The sequence below is a fragment of the Grampus griseus genome, assembly GCF_964374135.1.
Source record: "Grampus griseus genome assembly, chromosome: 11".
NCBI classification, from domain to species: Eukaryota; Metazoa; Chordata; class Mammalia; order Artiodactyla; family Delphinidae; genus Grampus; species Grampus griseus.
In genome coordinates, this window is record NC_139005.1 from 12,382,695 (window position 1) to 12,401,819 (window position 19,125).

The window sequence follows — 19,125 nt, forward strand, 5'->3', positions numbered from 1 at the left end:
CATGTTCACCAAGACACCCTTTAAGATCCTACCAGTTACTTCCTATCTCATAAGTAAGATTTGTTCAGGAAATAAAAATGTATGTTTTCCCATTGTTAGCTGTATGTTTTTCTAATAATCACATCTGAAGCTTATTAGGCAGTAATAGCCTTAAGATATTATTTTTTTAAATGTACTACTTTGGTCTTAATACTAGTTTTTAATCTCTTCTTGTTTCTGTGAAGTCTGAATGAGATTTTCAAAATTGAATAATAATTTGATCCGTTAATCTTTTGAAGCTAGTAATTTTATTTTCTTCTCTTTGCAGTCTCTGAGGTTCTCAAATGAATAGAGCTTCATTACTGCAGTCTGCATTTAATAACCATTATCCATTATCTTGTAATTAAGACTCCCTGTAACGAATCATGAGGACAATGCAAAAATACATAGTACATTTCTTTAATGAACTGGAAAATGTTCATCTTGTTCTATTTAGTAATGAGTTGCTGAATAGTCATTAAATCCACTGGAGAATAGAGCTAGATGGATTTTGAAGACTGTCTTGAGTTTGTGGTTAATCTATTAGAATTAGAATTTCATCTTCTATTTTTATCAACAGCTGATTAGAAGTCATTCTGTTTGACCGAATTGATTAGAAGACCGTATACAAGGGCAGCTGTTGCTTAATGAAAGTTTTTAATGAAACTGTACCATGGAGACTTGCAATTATAGGCCTTAGAAAAGCTTTGAGTTGCTTTAGACCACGAAAAAAGTCTTGTGTTAGAGATTTCAAATTTGGAAAATAAAAAAATACAATATAATATCATACTATAAATTTATTATTAATTTTAATTTCAACCAATCACAGTTGAATACTAGTCTATTTAATGTGTTACTTTTGACTTTTCAGGCCTTTCATCTCCTACTTTAGTTATTTCATTGAAATTATGGGCACTGATGAAAGAACATTTATATGGACAGCTATTTTAATTGTGAGATATTTTCTCATATTCTCATAAGGTTTTTTTCCCCAAGCTGAGCAGAGGTGAGCTTGGTTTAATGTCGGATTTACATGAGCTCTGAGGAGAACCTGTGGTGCTCTGTGGTGTTGGTAATTCGAAATCTAGCATTTATTTCTCTAAGGTAATTTTGTTTTAGCAGAGGGGGCAAGGGAAGCAATATTGAAATAAGTAAAACAAAGTGTGTGCCTATCTAGTCCCACTGGAAAATCCATTGTTCTTTTGACAGTTGTAAAATACGAGTGTACTTTCTAAAGTATTTTGTGTAATTAAAGCTCGGCCTTATTCCTGGATTTAAAGAGATAGCCAGGGGTGCCTGCCTCCCTGCTATTTGAATCTCTTATGTGGTCTCTGATTCTCAATTGTCCTTCCTCAACCTCTCCAGCACAGACACCCAATTTAGTATCTTAAACACTGATCTCAGGTGATCAACGGATTTTTACAGTCAGTTTTTAAAACACGCATTGACACACCCCCCCAAATATCACCACTCCCTGTCTCTCTGCTCCCTGTCCCTCACAGAGGTTCCTTAGATGCATCCACTTATTATTGTTGGGATGTGTCTTGCACTTTCTGTGCTTTTGGTGTTTCTTCTAATGGTGGTTTTCTTCCATCTGCCCTCTCATCTTCACATTTTCTCTCTCTTTCAAGGTCTCTCCCAAATTCCCCGTTCTATGAAACCTTCCCTTGTTTTCGCTAAAGTGAATCTGAACCTCTCCATTTCTTGTTGACTATAATACTTACTTGGCGTCTGTCCAAAACACTGTAAATACTGTATATAATTTGTATCTTGATCCATATGTGATTTCCATATGGATTTAAGGACTTCTTGCATTAAAATTTAAGGACTTCTGGTATCAGCTTTGACACGTGAAGAGCTTGGAAACTGTCATAACTGTCCTTGGAGCAAGAAAAAGCCAAGTAAACTGAAAATCAGTGACTTTTCTCAGACCCATTAAGGAGCTTAAGTCACAGGGCAAACTGCCACCTTGAAATCTGTAGAGACAGGAAGATCCTGAGGGTCACAGCTGAGATCTGCTTACCTGCTAGAGCCATAAACTGGTAGGAACACTTACACGGTAATTTTGACAAAGTGCTGGAGGCTGCATGTGGCCCCCACACTTTTGTGGCTTTTCCCTCCAGGAACCCCAGGTTCTCACAGTGAAGAGCCAAGGAAGATCCTCTCTTGGCCGTGGCAGGGGAAGGGGAAGATAATCATTATGAAATATGCCCAGAGCATTCTCCCTGTCAAAGGTCCACTTTCCAGGGCAAAAGACGTTATTAGAACCTTATCCTACCTGGGAGGACATTTCACTCTAGTCTTCCTACCTCACCAAAGTAGGGGAGAAAAGCCAAGACATACTGATGAAGGTTGCAGCCCAAGGACAAAGGCCCACTTAAAGACTAAAATTTAATAAGACTATAAAATACTTTTTCTCTCCCGTACACTATCATCACAGCAATAGGGCTCCAGTAATCCAGTGGACTATGGCTGACAGATCTAAAAGGCATAGACTGTCTCTAAGTAGGAAGACTTAGGAAGCCTAAAGTAAACATGAGAGACAAAAACCAGGATGTTATAGGACTTGAAGTCTCCAATACCTGTGGCTACAACAGACATTAAACACAGCCCAACTCTTAGCCAGATTAACATAAAATCTCACCCTGAAGTCCTGTCTATCTCAATTCCTATTACCTGATGTCATGACTGGCATTCAACAGAAAATTACAAGAGCGGGACTTCCCCAGCGGCACAGTGGTTAAGAATCTGTCTGCATGGGGACACTGGTTTGAGCCCTGGTCCAGGAAGGTCCCACATGCTGTGGAGCAACTAAGCCCGTGCACCACAACTACTGAGCCTGCATTCTAGAGCCCACGAGCCACAACTACTGAGCCCGCATGCCACAACCACTGAAGCCCGTGTGCCTAGAGCCGTGCTCCGCAACAAGAGAAGCCACCGCAATGAGAAGCCAGCACACTGAGACAAAGAGTAGCCCCTGCTCACCGCAACTAGAGAAAGCCTGCACGCAGCAATGAAGACCCAGTGCAGCCAAAAATAAATAAGTAAATAAATCAATAAAATTAAAAAAAAATTTTAAAAAGGGAAAATTACAAGAGATCCTAAAAGGCAAGAAAAAACAGAATCTATAGAGACAAACAAACAACAGAACCAGTCAGATATGACAGATATGTTAGAATTATCAGAAAGAGAAATTTAAAGTAACTATGACTAATATGTTAATGATTTGAATGGGAAAAGTAGACAACATGAAGGAATGAAAGAGAGATGGAAACCCTAAGAAAAACTCAAAAGGAAATGGTAGAAATCAAAAACACTGAAACAGAAGTGAAGAATGCCTTATCAGTAGACTGGATAGGGCTGTGGAAAGAATCAGTGACTATGAAGATAGGTCAAAAGAAATCTCCTAAATTGAAATGTGAAGAGAAGAATGGATGAAAAAAAACAGAACATTCAAAAACTGTGGAACAGTTTCAAAATGTGTGGCACATGTACCCGAAATACTTGAAGAAAGAGAAAATTGAGTAGATAGCATATTTGAAGTAATAATAGCCAAGAATTTTCCAAAATTAATGACAGGTACCAAGCTGCAGATCCAGGAAGCTCAAACACTTAGCAGAATAAATATCAAAAACAAACAGACAAACAGAAACAAAAAGCACTACATCTAGATATATAATATTCAAACTGAAGAAAACCAAAGACAAATAGAAAATTTCAGAAAAGAGCCAGAGAAAAGGAAAAGGAAACAATTCCAGTGGACTTCTCATTGGAAACCGTGTCGGCAAGAAGCAAGTAGAGTGAAATAGTTAAAGTATCAAAGGAAAAAACCCCACCAACCTAAAAATCTATATTCAGGAAATTACCCTTCAAAAGTGAAGGGCTTAGACATATTAAAAACTGAGGGAAATCATTGCCAGCAGATCTGCCCTATAAGAAATGTTAAAATGTTCTTCTGGAAAGGGGAGAATTATATAGGTCAGAAACTCTGATTTACATTAAAAAGGAAGGCTGTCAGAGAAAGGATAAGTGAAGAACAAAAAGAAATTATGTTTCTTTCTCAGTTGATCTAAAAGATAACTGTTTAAAGATTATACCATATGGATAAGTGAAGATGAATTACAGCAGTGTTATAGGGGATAGGAGGGAGAAATTAGGAATACTTGGTTGAAAGGTAACTGCAGTACTTGTGTAGCAATATAGTGTTATTTGAAGGTAGATTAGTTAAAAATATATATTGAAAGCTCTAAAAAAGTATACAAAAGAAGTATAATTGATATGCTGAGAGGAGATAAAATGGAATCAGATAAAATGCTCAGTTAAAACCAGAGAAGGTAGAAAAAGGTGTAACAATTAATAAAAAATACAACAAATAGAAAAAGGTATAATTAATTATAAAAAGTAAGACCCTATTATATGTCATCTGTAAGAAAGCCACTTTAAATATAAAGACTTTGAAGGTTCAGAGTAAAGAGATGGAGAAAGATACACCATGCTAACATCAGAGTAAAGCAGAAGTAGGGGTATTAATTTCAGACAAAGCAGACTTCAGAAAAAGGAACATTTTCAGGGGTTGGACAAAGAAGGACATTGCACAATAATAAAGGGCTCATTTCTCCAAGAAGACATCCTAAACAATCCTAAACATGTATGCACCTAACAACAGAGCATCAAAATATGAGGCAAAATCTGGTAGAACTGAAAAGAGAAATAGACAAATCTGCTATTATAGCTGGACTTCAAGACCCCTCTTTCAGTAGTTGATAGCTCAAGAAGGCAGAAGTATCAGCTAGGAGGTAGTTGACCTGAGTAGCCTTATTAATCAACATAATCAAATTGATGTTTATAGAGAACTCCGTCCAACAGCAGCAGAATACATATTTTCAAGTTCTAATGGAACATTCACCAAGAAAGGACACATCCTGGCTCTTAAAACACACTTCAGTGTTTAAAAGAATAGACACCATACAAAGTATGTTCTTGGACTGAAATGGAACTAAACTAGGAATCAATAACAGAAAGATAGCTCTTTCTGTTATTGATATTGATCTTTCAGCTCTTTTTCTGAAAGATAGCTCTCCCAAATAGTTGAAAATTAAACAACATACTTCTAAATAATACATAGTTCAAGACATTCTCAAGAAAAATTTTAAAAATTTCTTTTGAATTAAATGAAAATTAAAATACAACTCATCAAAATTTGTGAAATGGTGCAAAAGCAGAGCTTAGAAGGAAATTTATAACATGCATATATTAGAAAAGAAGAATGATCAAAAATCAATAATCTCAGCTTCTACCTTAGGACGTAGAGAAAGAACCATAATTTATGTCTCAGGCAAGCAGAACAACAGAAATCAAAATTAGAGCAGAAATTAAATGAAATTGAAAACAAAAAGAATAAAGAAAATTTTAAAATCCTAAAAGCTGGTTCTTTGAAAAGATCAATCAAATTGATAAACTTCTAGTCAGAATAACCAAGAATCAAAGAGAGAATACTAATATCAGAAACGAGAGATCATAACTGTTCCTATGATCATTAAACGAATAATAAAGGAATACTATGAACAACTCTTTGCCCACAGTTTGATAATGTAGGTTACAGGGATCAATTTCCTGAAAGATACGAACAACCAAAACTCCCACAGAGGGAAATAGTCTGAATAGGCCTATGTCTATTAATGATGTTATTTTAATTTTATTTATTTTATAAAATGTTTTAATTATAGAGTGTTATAACATAATAAATTTGCTTATTTATTTAATAATATAATGATATTTAATACTTTAATAAATTATTAAAGAAAAATAATTAAAACCTTCCAAAAAGGAAAGTACTAGCTCTAGATGGTTTAACTGATGAATTCTACCAAACATTTAAGGAAGAAAATAATACCAATTCTCCACAGTCTCTTCCAGAAAATAGAAGAGAGAGCACTCACTCTGTGAGACTATCATTACCGTAGTACTAAAACTAGATAAAGACATTACAAGAAAGAAAAACTATAGATAATTGTTACTCATGAACATAGATGTGAAAATCCTCAATAACATAGTAGCAAAATGAGCCCAATGTATAAAAAGAATAATATACCACAGCCAACTGGGATTTACTCCGGATATGCAAGCCTGGTTCAATGTAATGTAATCCACCGTATCAAGCTAAAAAAGAAAAAAATGTATGCCAATAACAATTGGTACAATTTTGGCATTTGACAGATTCCAACACCTATTCATAATAAAAATCTCTCAGCAAACTAGGAATAGAGGGAACCGCCTCAGCTCGATAAAACATACCTACAAACAGACTTTAGCTAATTGCTGGGAAACTGGATGCTTTTCCCCTAAGACCCCTCTAAGAACAGGGAAGGATGTTCTTTCTCACCACTCCTACTCAACATTTTACTGGAAGTCCTAGCTGGTGCAATAAGACAAGAAAAGGAAATACAATGTATAAAGATTGGGAAGTGTGGTAGACTGATAATGGCTCCCAAAGATAGGTTTACATCCTAATCCCCAGAACCTGTGACTATTACCTTTTTTGGGGGGAAAAAAAAGAGCCTTTGCAGATGTGTTTAAGGATTTTGAAATGAAGTTATTATTCCAGCTTATCCGAGTAGACTCAAAATGCCATCACATACGTCCTTATAAGAGAGAGGCAAAGGAATATTAAGCTCACACACAGAAGGGAAGGCAATGTGCAGGTGGAGACAGAGATTAGAGTGATGCAGCCAAGGAATGCTGGCAGCCATAAGAAGTTGCAGAGACAAGGAACATGTTCTCCTGAGAGCCTCCACAGGGAGGGCAGCCATACTCACACCTTGATTTTGGACTTCTGGCCTCCAGAACGGTGAGAGAATAAATTTCTTTTTCTCTAAGCTACCAAGTTTGTTATAATTTGTTACAACAGCCACAAGATATTAATACAGAAAGAAAGATATAAAACTGTTTTTCTCTGTAGATGACCTCCCTGTCTATGGAGAAAATCTCTCCAAAACAACAAACTCCTGAATTTACTAAGTGAGTTTACCAAGGTTTCGTGATACAAGATTAATATACAAAAATCTGTTTCTTTCCTGTTTACTGTAACGGGCAAACAGAATTTGAAATTTAAGAAAACTACCATTTACAATAGTAATTCATAATTGACATAGTTGGTATAATCTAATCTAACAAAATATAATCTGTACTTGACCTGTACGCATACCCGTTAGATTGCCTAAAGTTCAAAAATTGACATCACCAATTGCCACTGAAGATGTAGAGCAACAGGAACTCTGATTCGTTACTGTTGGGAATGCAAAATGGTGTAGCTACATTGAAAGATAATCTGGTAGCTTTCTTCAAAGCCAAATATGGTCTTACTGTAAAATCTAGCAATTTCCCCCCAGTTATTTACCCAACTGATTTGAAAATTTATGCCCACACGAAAACCTGCATATGAATGTTTATAGCAACTTTATTCATATTTGCCCAAACTGAAGCAACCAAGATAGCCTTTAGTAGGTGAATAGATTAACAAATGGTGGAACAGTTATGCAATGGAATACTATTTATCAATAAAAAGAAATGAGCCAGGAAAAGACAGAAGTGAATGTTAAGTGCATGTTGCTAAGTGAAAGAAGCCAGTCTGAAAGGCTGCGTGATTCCAATTATATAACATTCTGGAAAAGGCAAAACTGTTGAGTTAGTAAAAAGTTCAGTGATTGCTGGGGTAAGGGGGAAACGAAAATGTGAAGCATAGGGGAATTTTTAGAGCGGTGGAAGTGTTCTGGTTGGTACTGTGAAGATGGATATATAACACTATACAGTTTTCAAAACCACTAGAAGATTCACTACGCGTGAACCTTAATTATGCAAATGACCACAGCCATTCAGGGGGTCAGGGGATTCCAGGATGGAACGCGCACTGTGGCCAAAGAATCAAACTGTATTACACATGTACGAAACAGCCTCACTGAAGGAGGTGGGAGAGAAGGTGCTGAGCTACGTATCTTTATAAATGAATTTAGTCTATAAAGCTTAGAGGCCGGTGAAACTGCACGTTAGCACTAGACAGTCGTTGATGCAGTGGTTTTCCTTAATGGTGTGGTTAACAATTCAGAGAACACGATACATGCATACTGGATGTGCATTAAGTAAATGGATCATGGATGGTGGGTGCCAGGTTCTCACCGTTGGGGTGGGAGTTTACAGATAAGCAAAGGGAGAGGGCTAGAACAATCCTTGTAATGGGTCAGAGTTGGAGACATCAGTATAACTCGTCTTTAGTTTAATATAGACGTAGATAGTTAAATATGGAATTGTAAATATATATGTATATATCAATGGGTTAGAATACACACACACATTTTTCCTTGCTCAGTCAGCTGAGAAGGCCTAAAAGCAAGACCCCTAGCAATACCAATGAGCACCTACCACCAAGATCTTAGTTTCAAACACTATTTTCCAATAAAAGGAACCAGGGCTCTTTGGAGAAATGGCTTATTCTTGGACTGGGGTGGAAAACATATAAGACGAGCCTGGAGCATCTGGTAGTACCAGAAAGTAAGTGCTTAAAAAAACAAAAAATCCACATTATGGTGGTGTGTCAAAGGAAGACAGGAAGCAACTGAAAGAACTCCCAATGGCCAAACCTAGAGCCATTTGAGCAACAAAATAAATTAAGTAATATTGGATTATAAACCCAAGTAAAGAATAAATATCTTTGGGTCTATATTCATATAAATAAATGATTATAAATAAATGAATAAATGGAGAAGAGACAAGTCTCCCATGCAAAAACATCCAAAGAATGTATGTAGCTGCTCCTCCCTGAAGGAAGTGGCTTGCAGCTCCCATTCCTAAAGTGTGGGATACACACTAAGGACTTCTTTCCAAAGAGTACAGAATGGAAAATAGGAGGAAAGGAGTGACTTCACTGGAGAAACCTAGCAAGTACCACCTCCACCAGTGTTCAAGGTCAACTTCAACAGTGGGAAGTGATATTGTTAATATGTACCCTTGATGTGATGTGATGAAAATAGCACATTACCTCTGTGGTTTTCTTCCCCAAAAAACATGTAACCCCAGTGTAATCATGAGAAAAATGTCAGACAATGCCAGTTGACAGAAATTTTATGAAATACCTGACAAGTACTTCTTAAAATTGTCAAGGTCATCAAAATAAGGAAAGCCTAAGAAGCTGTCACAGCCAGGAGGAACCTATGGGGACATGACAAATGTATCATAGTATCCTGGATGAAATTGGATTCTGAGTAAAACTAAGGAAATCTAAATAAAGTATTATTTATCTAAATAAAGTATTATTTTGGTTTTAATAATACATCAATATTGGTTCATTAATTATAACAAATGTACCATACTGATATAAGTTGCTAATAATAGGGGAAACTGAGTGTGGGGTATATGGGAACTCTCTGTAATGTCCTCGAAATGTTGCTGTAGATCTAAATCTGTTCTGAACTTAAAATAAATAAATAAAATGATATTTTCTTCTACGCCACCTGCCCAATTTTGTTACTGGGACTGGAATGAAACCCCAAACTGTCTTCCTTTTCCCCATTAGTCAGTTAAACATGGAAAATATTATAATTTGCTTTTTCTTGGTAACTGTGGCTACCCACCCATCCACCCATCCACCCATCCAAAATTTATTAAGCTTCTCATGTGTGTCACGCTCTGGGGATACAGAAGTGCACAGGAAAGGTATAGCACCTGTCTTCAAACAATACAGTCAAGAAAGGGGCACAAACAATGTATAGGCCACCATTACAGCTCCGGGGCTGCTATCGCTACCACGGTAGGTGTTTTCTTCTAGGTGTATTAGGAAGACAGTCTCCTCCGTAAGGGAGTTTGGCTCTTTTGGTTAACTTTAGATGGTGTGATTTTTAAGTGACCGTACCTTTTTTTTAGGCCTCTAAATATGGCCTTGGTCTTCTGTCTTAATAATCTTCTCTTCTGAGATGCTTAGAAGAATTCAGATAGATCCAGTGTTGTACCCAAAAGCCTTCTAGTGAATCAGAAGACAGTGTCACCTGTTAGGAAAACACATCATGGTTGCAGTGTGAATTTTTTAGTAATGTTCCTCTCACCTCTTACATCTGTTTGCGGACTTTCATTTCTTCTCTTTGCTTGTTATTTCTGATGTTGTAGGTGCCAGGCATTGGTCGTGGAGTCCCATTTATTCACTCATTCATCACCTTAGCACATGCCTACCTCAGGGCCTTTGCATTTGCTGTTTCCCTGCTTGTGGTGCTCTTTTCACAGAGTCCCTTCATCAGTCTCTGAATTTTACTCATCAGAGGTGCCTTTATGGTGACGATTTAAATACAGCTACCTCTCCCCAAATCCGTCACTCTCTTTCTCGTTATGTTGCATTATTTTTCTTCACCACACTTCACCTGGCCTTTGTTACATAGTTCTGTGTTTATTGCCTTTTTCTTCTAGAGAATCTAGTCACAAGGGCAAGAACTTGGTTTTGTGTCATGATCTGTTCCCAGCATGTAGAACGGCATCCAGCACATAGAAAGCGCTCAGTGAGTACTTCTTGAATGAATGCAGGCATGACAGGCACATCTCCATTTCCCCAAACGGGCCTACAGGCCCAAAGGAAAGAAGGCTTCCAGTGACCTGCTTGGATAGATCAGAATTCCTGTGGTTCTTACACAGATTGCAGCCCTACCTAGGTCTTTGCTCCATTTCTGTTTGTATAACACTTGACAGTTTTCACAGTCTTTTCACAGAGATTGTCTCTTTTGATTCTTTGTGTAACACTATGAAGCAAGTAAGAATTTCCAGACATGTTTTATAAATGAGAAAGGTTAGGCGATGGAATTTGCAAGGTAAATACAGTATCTGGCAGAGCTGGAAACCAGATCTCCTGACCTCTGGCTCACCAAGTGATTACCCAGGATTTATGTTTCCTCTATACCTGCTCATAGCATGTATGCTTTTGAGGGAAAGGGCTTGAATGATATGTGTTTATATTTCCCACTGTGCCTTTCACACAGTGTGCTTGCTGAAGGTGTGCTGATTTGAACCTTTCTATCCACAGGGTAGTCCTGGGCGTGTCTTTTGCAGTTGAAACCAGAGGGGAGAGTTTTGGCCACTTCTTGTCTCCACTTCTTTTGACCATTTCTTTGACAGACCTGGGAGAATCTCAGAGATTAGTCTTACGTAGGGTTCCACAGATTTTGTGTGCGAGGGCCATGCACTGGCCCAGGAATCACCTAGGAACCTTGTTTCTGTTCAGATTATGATTCAGTTGGTCTGGTGTAGGGCCTGAGAGTCTACGTTTTATTTGTTTATTTTTTAAACAAACTTTTTAAAAAAATTTATTTTATTTAATTTACTTGTTAATTTTTGGCTGTGATGGGTCTTCGTTGCTGTGTGCGGGCTTTCTCTAGTTGCAGCGAGCGAGGGCTACTTGTCAATGCAGTGCACGGGCTTCTCATAGCGGTGCCTTCTCGTTGCTGAGCATGGGCTCTAGGCACGCAGGCTTCAGTAGTTGTGGCACGTGGGCTCAGTAGTTGTGGCGCACGGGCTTATTTGCTCCGCGGCATGTGGGATCTTCCTGGACCAGGGATTGAACCTGTGTCCCCTGCATTGGCAGGTGGATTCTTAACCACTGCGCCACCAGGGAAGTCTGAGAGTCTACGTTTTAAACACGTTCCCTGGTAGTGCCTGTGCTGCTGATCTGTGGTCTGCACGGAGCATTGTGAGGATGGTTCACCACCTGAAGGATGGAGTCTGTGTTTGGCTGTCTGACTGTGTGACCCTCAGTAAGTTTCTTAGAGACTCTATAGCACATGGCTTAAGCTATATTGCTTTGGTTAGAATTCTACCTACCCCCTGCCCTTACTGTGTGACCTCAAGCAAGTTACTTTACACTTCTGTGCCTTAATTTCCTCTTTAAAAATGGGGGTCATATTAGTACTTACACAGTTATTGTGAAGATCGGTTGAGTCAGTACTTACAAAGCACCTAGAATAGTGCATAGTGCACGGCACTCAGTGACTCTTAACTATTATTATCCTCTCTTTGTCTCCTTGTGCTATTTTGTTTTGGGTTTCTATTCTGCAGAAACCTACATCAATAGGTTTAAGATACATTTAAGAGACAAAATATTTGCAAGTTGAAAATGCATGGTGTCTTTCATGAAAATCACAATCTGGTTGGAAGACAGAGCTTTCGTTAACGAACAATGCAGTAGGAATCAGCTAATGATGGTTCTCCTTGTGTTGTCACAGCTGTACTGTGTACTTTCTATCGCACGTAAGAATATGAGTAGGCCCTCCGGTTTTGTCGTAAAATGTTATGATATATGATGCTAAGCACAGGGCATGAAATTGTTTCTATTCCTCTCAGTTTTGCGTTAAATAAACCAACTTGGTTTTAATTGCTGATATGGAAATATAGAGACAAGAGCTCCAGGGATCAGTGAGAATCCATTTGGTGCCTAATTTAATCCATCGTATGGTCAGAGGAAAAAAAATGTGGACAGAATGATTTTAAAGAGAGATTTGGTTTTAGTTTTTCAAGTAATTGATGAAAAATAAAGTCGTGTTTCTCAGGAAAAAGAATTTACACAACTCATTTCTTCCACTGACTCAAAAGTATAAAAAATAAGTTTTTTAATTAACATGGAGATTTTTCTTCCTTTTGTTTTAGGATCAGATTTTATTAAGACCTCTACTGGAAAAGAAACAGTAAATGCCACCTTCCCAGTGGCTATAGTCATGCTACGGGCCATTAGGGATTTCTTCTGGAAAACTGGAAACAAGGTATATTATTGCCAGCAAATCTTCCTTTGGAGTAAAGATAATGTTATTTACAATGCTCGTCACAGCCATGATAACTGTCTTTATAGGCATTATAGGCAGATGGTGTGAGTGCGTCACCTGTATTAAGATAAACGTTTAATTTACCTTTCACTACCAAAGCATACATTCGGGGGGAAACTGCGATTCACAGAAAGTGAGTATGAGTGTGGGCGTTAGGATGTGTGATCAAGGTGTAAACTCACCTTGTGTCCTTTTATTAACCGAAGACAATTTTATCACTGACGAGAGATTCCTAAATGGGTTCCTTAACGAACTAATTCTGCTGCAACACAGAAACTTTCTGGTAAGGCGTTGGCCAGAGAAAACAGGTTAATGCAGAAATTAAACTTCTTGAGGAATGGAAAGAATTGCAGAGTAACATTTATTGAATGATAAGCTGTGGTGGTGATATGAAAAGTATGCAATATAATGGGAAATAATCTTTTCCTGTCATTATTGAAGGACACACATAAATTGGTTTTTCTGTTAGGAAACCCCCGGTCCAGAAAAACTTATTACTTTTAATAATATGAGGTGAAGAGAAAATTCTCGAGGAGATGAACTTATTAAACAAAATAATGAAATGCTGTGAAACAGCAGGGAAAAGGTAGCTAGACGTTATATAGCTCTTGAATTAAATATCCACTTTTGCGTTTTATGGCAGCTGGAGGTGCTCTTTGGAAGACTGTTAAGCTGAGGAGGGTATATGGTCGCTTTTCGAAAAATAATACATATTTTTGAAACATGAATTTAAAAGGAAAAATGCGTATGAGGTGTTTTTTTTTTTTAAAATGAGTTTGGATTTTCCTTTTCACTTCAAGTTGCTTGTTTAGCTGCAAATTATCTCAAAGGATTTTTTTTTTAACATCATTGGCGAGAAAGGTAATTTTTATTTTTAAATGAGACTTTCCCTTCCTGAAAGGCATCTTTTAAAACCAATCTCTTGATTTCTGCTGAATAGAAACCCAAAAAAAGAACTTTAATCCTTTGCCAGCTGGTTGTGATGACTTTATATGTGACTGTATTTCAGTTTATTTTGGAATCGGAGACCTTTTTAAGAAGGTACCTGGGTTTGAGAGGAAAGGAACTCCTTGCAGCATTTGCTCCTTCAGAATACCTTCATACTTAGAAGAGTACAAATAGGATAAATACCTACACGGTGACCTACATGTGAAAGTTAACCCAACTTGAGTAACCTCTACTTGGTAGCCTTTCTGCAATGGTCCAAATTAAAAAAAAAAAAAAAATTATAAGAAAAGCTGTAAGAATGAGAACTCCAGCTTTGGGCCCCCCAAATGAGACCACCACCACTCACTAGATCAGTGGTTCTTACTCTCAGCTAAAGAACATCCCAATAGATGGGAAGCTTTTTATACTTCCAGATGCCTGGGTCCTCACCCCGGCAGTCCTGGATCAGTCTTCAGGCATCTCTACATTTCATAAGCTCCATAGTTGGGGCTAAGATTCTCCAGTGGGGGCCCAAGTCCTGTTTTGTTTTCAGTAAACATTCATTGAGTCGTTACCTGTGTGCTATGTTGACCTATGTTAAGTGCTAGGGATACAAAAGTGAACATGCCCCTTCTCAAAAGAGCCCTTACACAAGAATTGCAATAAAAGTTTTAAGTGTTCAGTGTTCTAGATCAGGGTAGTGAGGGAGGAACATTTTGCTGTCTTTCATTACTTTCTTTTTAATTGTATCCCTCCTTTCCTCAGCTAATAAATAAAGTTCATCCTGGTTTTATTGAGAAACAGGTACAAGTCAATTCATATTCATCTTGATCACATTTGATTTCACATAGGACCTGTGTGTGTATCTGCAAATCAGGGGCATTTTTTTGGATGGTTGACAAGCTGCCCGGGCAGCCCTTAGACTGTGAAGCTTCCACATCATTGATTTAAGGGGTGTTTTAAAATGTGACAGGCCGCCTTCCAGACCATGATTAGTGTCACTCCTGAGAAGCAGAGGCTTGATATTTCAGAGCTGATTTCACTGCAGATTTATGTTTTCCATATTCTCTCCCTTAAAAAAAAAAAGGATAAACTTAACGCTAGAAACTGTCTTTCGAAACATTGCCAAATAGATTTGCTGACACAACTGAATTGTATAGAAAAATCTATATGCAGCACTGCCTAATTGACAGAAAATGCTCCTGTGATTAACGTGTATGCTAATATGAGCTAAAATTTATTCTTTTTTTTTTTTGCCTCATCTCAATAAATAACCTGACTCTACCTATCTCCCCGTACTCCCCACACCTCCCCTCACTTTTTTTTTAATTGTTCTTTTGAAGAAATATCATTTTATTTTATTTTATTATTTATTTAATTTTTGGCTGCGTTGGGTCCTCGTTGCTGCATGCAGACTTTCTCTAGTTGCGGCGAGCGGGGGCTACTCTTCGCTGCGGTGCATGGGATTCTCATGGCGGTGGTTTCTCTTGTTGCAGAGCACAGGCTCCAGGCACGCAGGCTTCAGTAGTTGTGGCTCGCGGGCTCTAGAGCGCAGGCTCAGTAGTTGTGGCACACGGGCTTAGTTGCTCCGCAGCATGTGGGATCTTCCCGGCTCAGGGATCAAACCCATGTCCCCTGCATTGGCAGGCGGCTTCTTAACCACTGCACCACCAGGGAAGTCCCTCCCCTCACTCTTACAGGGTCACTTGGGCTCCAGAGCGATAGGCAGATATGGTTCGAATCTCTGTACGGCTGTTGCTTAGCTGTGTGACGTGTGTCCGAGGCAGGGAAACCGGTTAGGAGGCTTCTCCCGATGTTCCAGTGAGGGCTGATGAGAGTCTAAGCTAAAACAGTGGAAGGGAGAGTAGAGAGGAAAATACGTGTGGAGATAGACGAGTTCAGAGGGTGGGATCGGTGGGACTTGACTTGGTGGGTCACTGGATGTGATGTGAGGGACGTGGTGGAGTCCAGCTTATTAGGAGTTTCTGGGTTGGGTTTGCTGACCTAAAGCAAGTAGACCGCTAGCTATTTCTCCGCTAAAGCTGGGCTTATTGGAGATCAGCCATCATGGCGAGCCACATGCAAGTCCCTGCAGGGCAAGGAAACAAGTATGCTTTATAGAGAGGAAAAGGAAGACAGCATATACTAAGCAAGGAGTCCGGGTCTTTTCATTGGCTGAGTCCTTTGCAGAAAAGGAGTCTTTCTTCTTCCTGTCAGGCTCTGTTATCCAGGAGTTAGAACCCCCGCTTCTGGTCTCCCGACTCTATTTAATCAAGGCTTCTGTTTAATCATTTTTTACAGGTTGATAATGGGACCATTCATTTATCGTGTCCCTTCTCTGGCATTCTGTTAGCAGTCGCCCCCTGCTGGTGCCACCTGTCAGAGCAGCCAAACTCTGAGTGGTCGAAGGCATGAGCTTTAGTTCTTGGGCTTTGGGTGTTTACTGTACCGGACAGTCAAGTTCTTGAGACAAGCATATCCAAATAAGCAGGTTTTACTGTATATAGGACACGTTTATCATTTTCGAATGGACCCAGGGACATCATTTGCAAACATCAGATATTGGCCGAATTGTGCCGTTTTGTGGTCACCTTCAGAGACTACTGAAGTGTAAAGGTCCCCTACACCGTCTTTTTCACCTGTGCTTTCTTAACTGTTTGGCTGCTCTACGTAACTTGGTCTACTTACAACTTAGAAAAAGAGTCCCTGCAGTTAAGTTGATTAAAGTAACTGTCACCTCTCCTTGCTGGTTGCTGCTAATTTGTTTAGTGTGGCCTCACTGAGTCTCTCCTCTTGTTTTAAACCCACATATGTCTCTTTTGCAGCTCAGGATGGAGGGCTGGAAGGTGTACATTTCTTCTGGCCTCCTGGTAGAAACGGAGAATGCATGGGCTTTTGTGATATGTTTTCCTGTTTATTGACACCTCTCTAGTTTATCCCAGGTTCACAGCTATGGTCTAGATGGTTGAGGTTTATGACTTTCCAGTAAGTGAAATGTTAATGAGGGTCATTAACTCTCATTAATGTCTCAGAGGCAGTGACATTCTTCCCATTAATCTTGGAAAAGTCGTTTTGTAGTGTAAATGGGCATGAGTCAGTGCTCTAAGGTCTTTTGCGGGGGACTGGGGGGAGGCGGGGGGACACGCGAAATAGGCTTTAGAAAAGAGAGGATGGAGACCCCGTATTAACACGGGACCAGTTTTTAAAGCAACCCAGTAACAATGCTAAGCATTGCTCTCTTTCCCACCTCCCCTTTTAGGTAGGCTTTAAGCCGGCAGGAGGCATCCGCAGCGCGAAGGACTCCCTTGCATGGCTCTCTCTCATAAAGGAGGAGCTAGGGGATGAGTGGCTGAAGCCAGAACTCTTTCGAATAGGTGCCAGCACTCTGCTCGCGGACATCGAGAGGCAGGTGAGGAGCAACCCGTTGTCCTTGGAACAAACTGACAAGTATTTTTGAGAAAGAAATAAAAAGGCACTTATTGGGTTGTGAGAACTGGAGATGGAAACTCATCTGATGACCTCGTTGTACACAGCCTCTGCCTTCTTCCAAGCAAACCTCCACCTCAATAGGTTGGATGGAGATTCTGCTGAGTACATAAGGTGGGGCTTTATAATGAAATGTTAACTAAAATTATTATGTAATACTGTAATTATTAATTGATATGTATAGTAATATAATAATTAATGACTAATTAAACTCTGCTTTCCCCACAGATTTACCATCACGTGACTGGAAGATACGCAGCTTATCATGATCTTCCCATGTCTTAAATCAGCGACGAATTCCAGAAAAGTCCTTTACTATTTTTCTGCGTGATTGCTAAAACTATTTCATTAAAAAAATGAGGGAATAGGTAACTGACTTTTTTCCCTTAAAATTTCCATTGAATTTAACTCAAAGAATGAAAGGGAAAAGCCAGGTACACACGTGGTGTGTACACACATGGTCCCCGTTTCAGGCATGTCTGAAATGGTCTTGATTACTAGAAGATCTCCATTGTTAATTTTGTGAAGGTGTTCTCTTAAGAACTCTGAGTAAATTGTTAATGATAGCTTTGACAACATTAAATTCTAAGGAAGCAAGAGGTTGACTTGCCCAAGAACCATGCTGTAGCAAAAGAAAATGCAGCACCCCTGAACCGCTCTTGTTTTCTCACTGACTTCAAGATTCACTTACTCGGCACTAGTTTCCTGCCCTGAAAATCCGTCTTTAATTTTTGCAGCAGATACGCCCTTCTACTAATTGTTTTGCTAATGAAATTTCTGTCATTGTTATGTAAAACTATGGATATCATTGAAGTTTTTAATTAAAAAAATTCCTGTAGTTGTTTATTTTTAAAAAACCTTTCAATTGTAGTAATACATATTGAAAAGTTAATCCATTAAACATATAAAGAGGTTTTATCAATGACTTTCTAGTAGAGTCCTTGGGTATTTATCTCAGATAAAGCACCTCAGTACATTACTAATAAATACAACTTATGTCTGTATTCTGAAACTTTCTCTGATAGAGTGAATAGGGAAGAAACAGCAGACACTAACAGCACTTAGTATGTGCTAAGCTCCTTATGTATATCAATTTATTTCACCCTTATTTAATCTCTGTTACAGTAAGATTAGTACAGTAACGTTTTTAATCCTCACAACAGTCAGTACTGATGTTATCATCCTTTTATACAGATGAGGGACTGAGGCACAGAGAGCTTAAGCAACTTGCCAAAGGTCACAGAGCTCAGAATTAGCAGAGTCAAGAATCAAGCCGAGGCAGGCAGTCTGGCTCCTGAGTCTGTGCAGTCGCCCCAGGTATGTAAAACTGTCCCCTGGCACCCAAAGACCCATAGACAGAGCCCCCGGTCAGCTATGGGGAATGGTCATCTGCTTTGTGGGCTACCGGTTCCTTTACTGTCTCTCTCAACTGCCCACCTCCACCTTTTTGGCTTGCTAGCACCTCTGCCACATTATAGAATTTAAGTTTTCTTAAATGGTGATTTTCACGGAGAGCATCTTTTTCTTCCTCCCTGAACAAGTCTCCAGCTACTCATAAATGGAAAACTCTGGACTGAGGAGTTGGTTTTGGTTTCATCTTCTCATCTGCTGAATTCTAGCCCAGCCTCTTCCTCTTTCTAGCTTTGTGACATTAGTCCAGTCTATTCACATCTCTGGACCTCAGTTTCTTCATCTGTAAAATAAAGGGGTTGATGCAGATGATATCAAGATTCACTCAGAGTTCAATTTTTCTTACCCTAAAGATAATGATAACACATCCAAGAAAATGGTACATGGCTCTAAAGAGAAAACACTTTTGCAGCAATCTAAATTAGAATTTGCCTCTCAGTAG

At 38.9% G+C, this 19,125-nt stretch overlaps 1 protein-coding gene across 1 annotated transcript in view; it reads left to right on the forward strand.

Moving 5' to 3' along the window:
• The window catches only part of DERA (deoxyribose-phosphate aldolase), a 113,265-nt gene extending 95,161 nt beyond the window's left edge, over positions 1-18,104 (forward strand). The window contains exons 7-9 of the mRNA XM_082665770.1: positions 12,688-12,800; positions 17,047-17,196; positions 17,502-18,104. Coding sequence (XP_082521896.1) covers positions 12,688-12,800; positions 17,047-17,196; positions 17,502-17,558 — 320 coding nt within the window. The 3' untranslated portion in view covers positions 17,559-18,104. The remainder of the gene's footprint in view (positions 1-12,687; positions 12,801-17,046; positions 17,197-17,501) is intronic.
• The last annotated feature ends 1,021 nt before the right edge of the window (positions 18,105-19,125 follow it).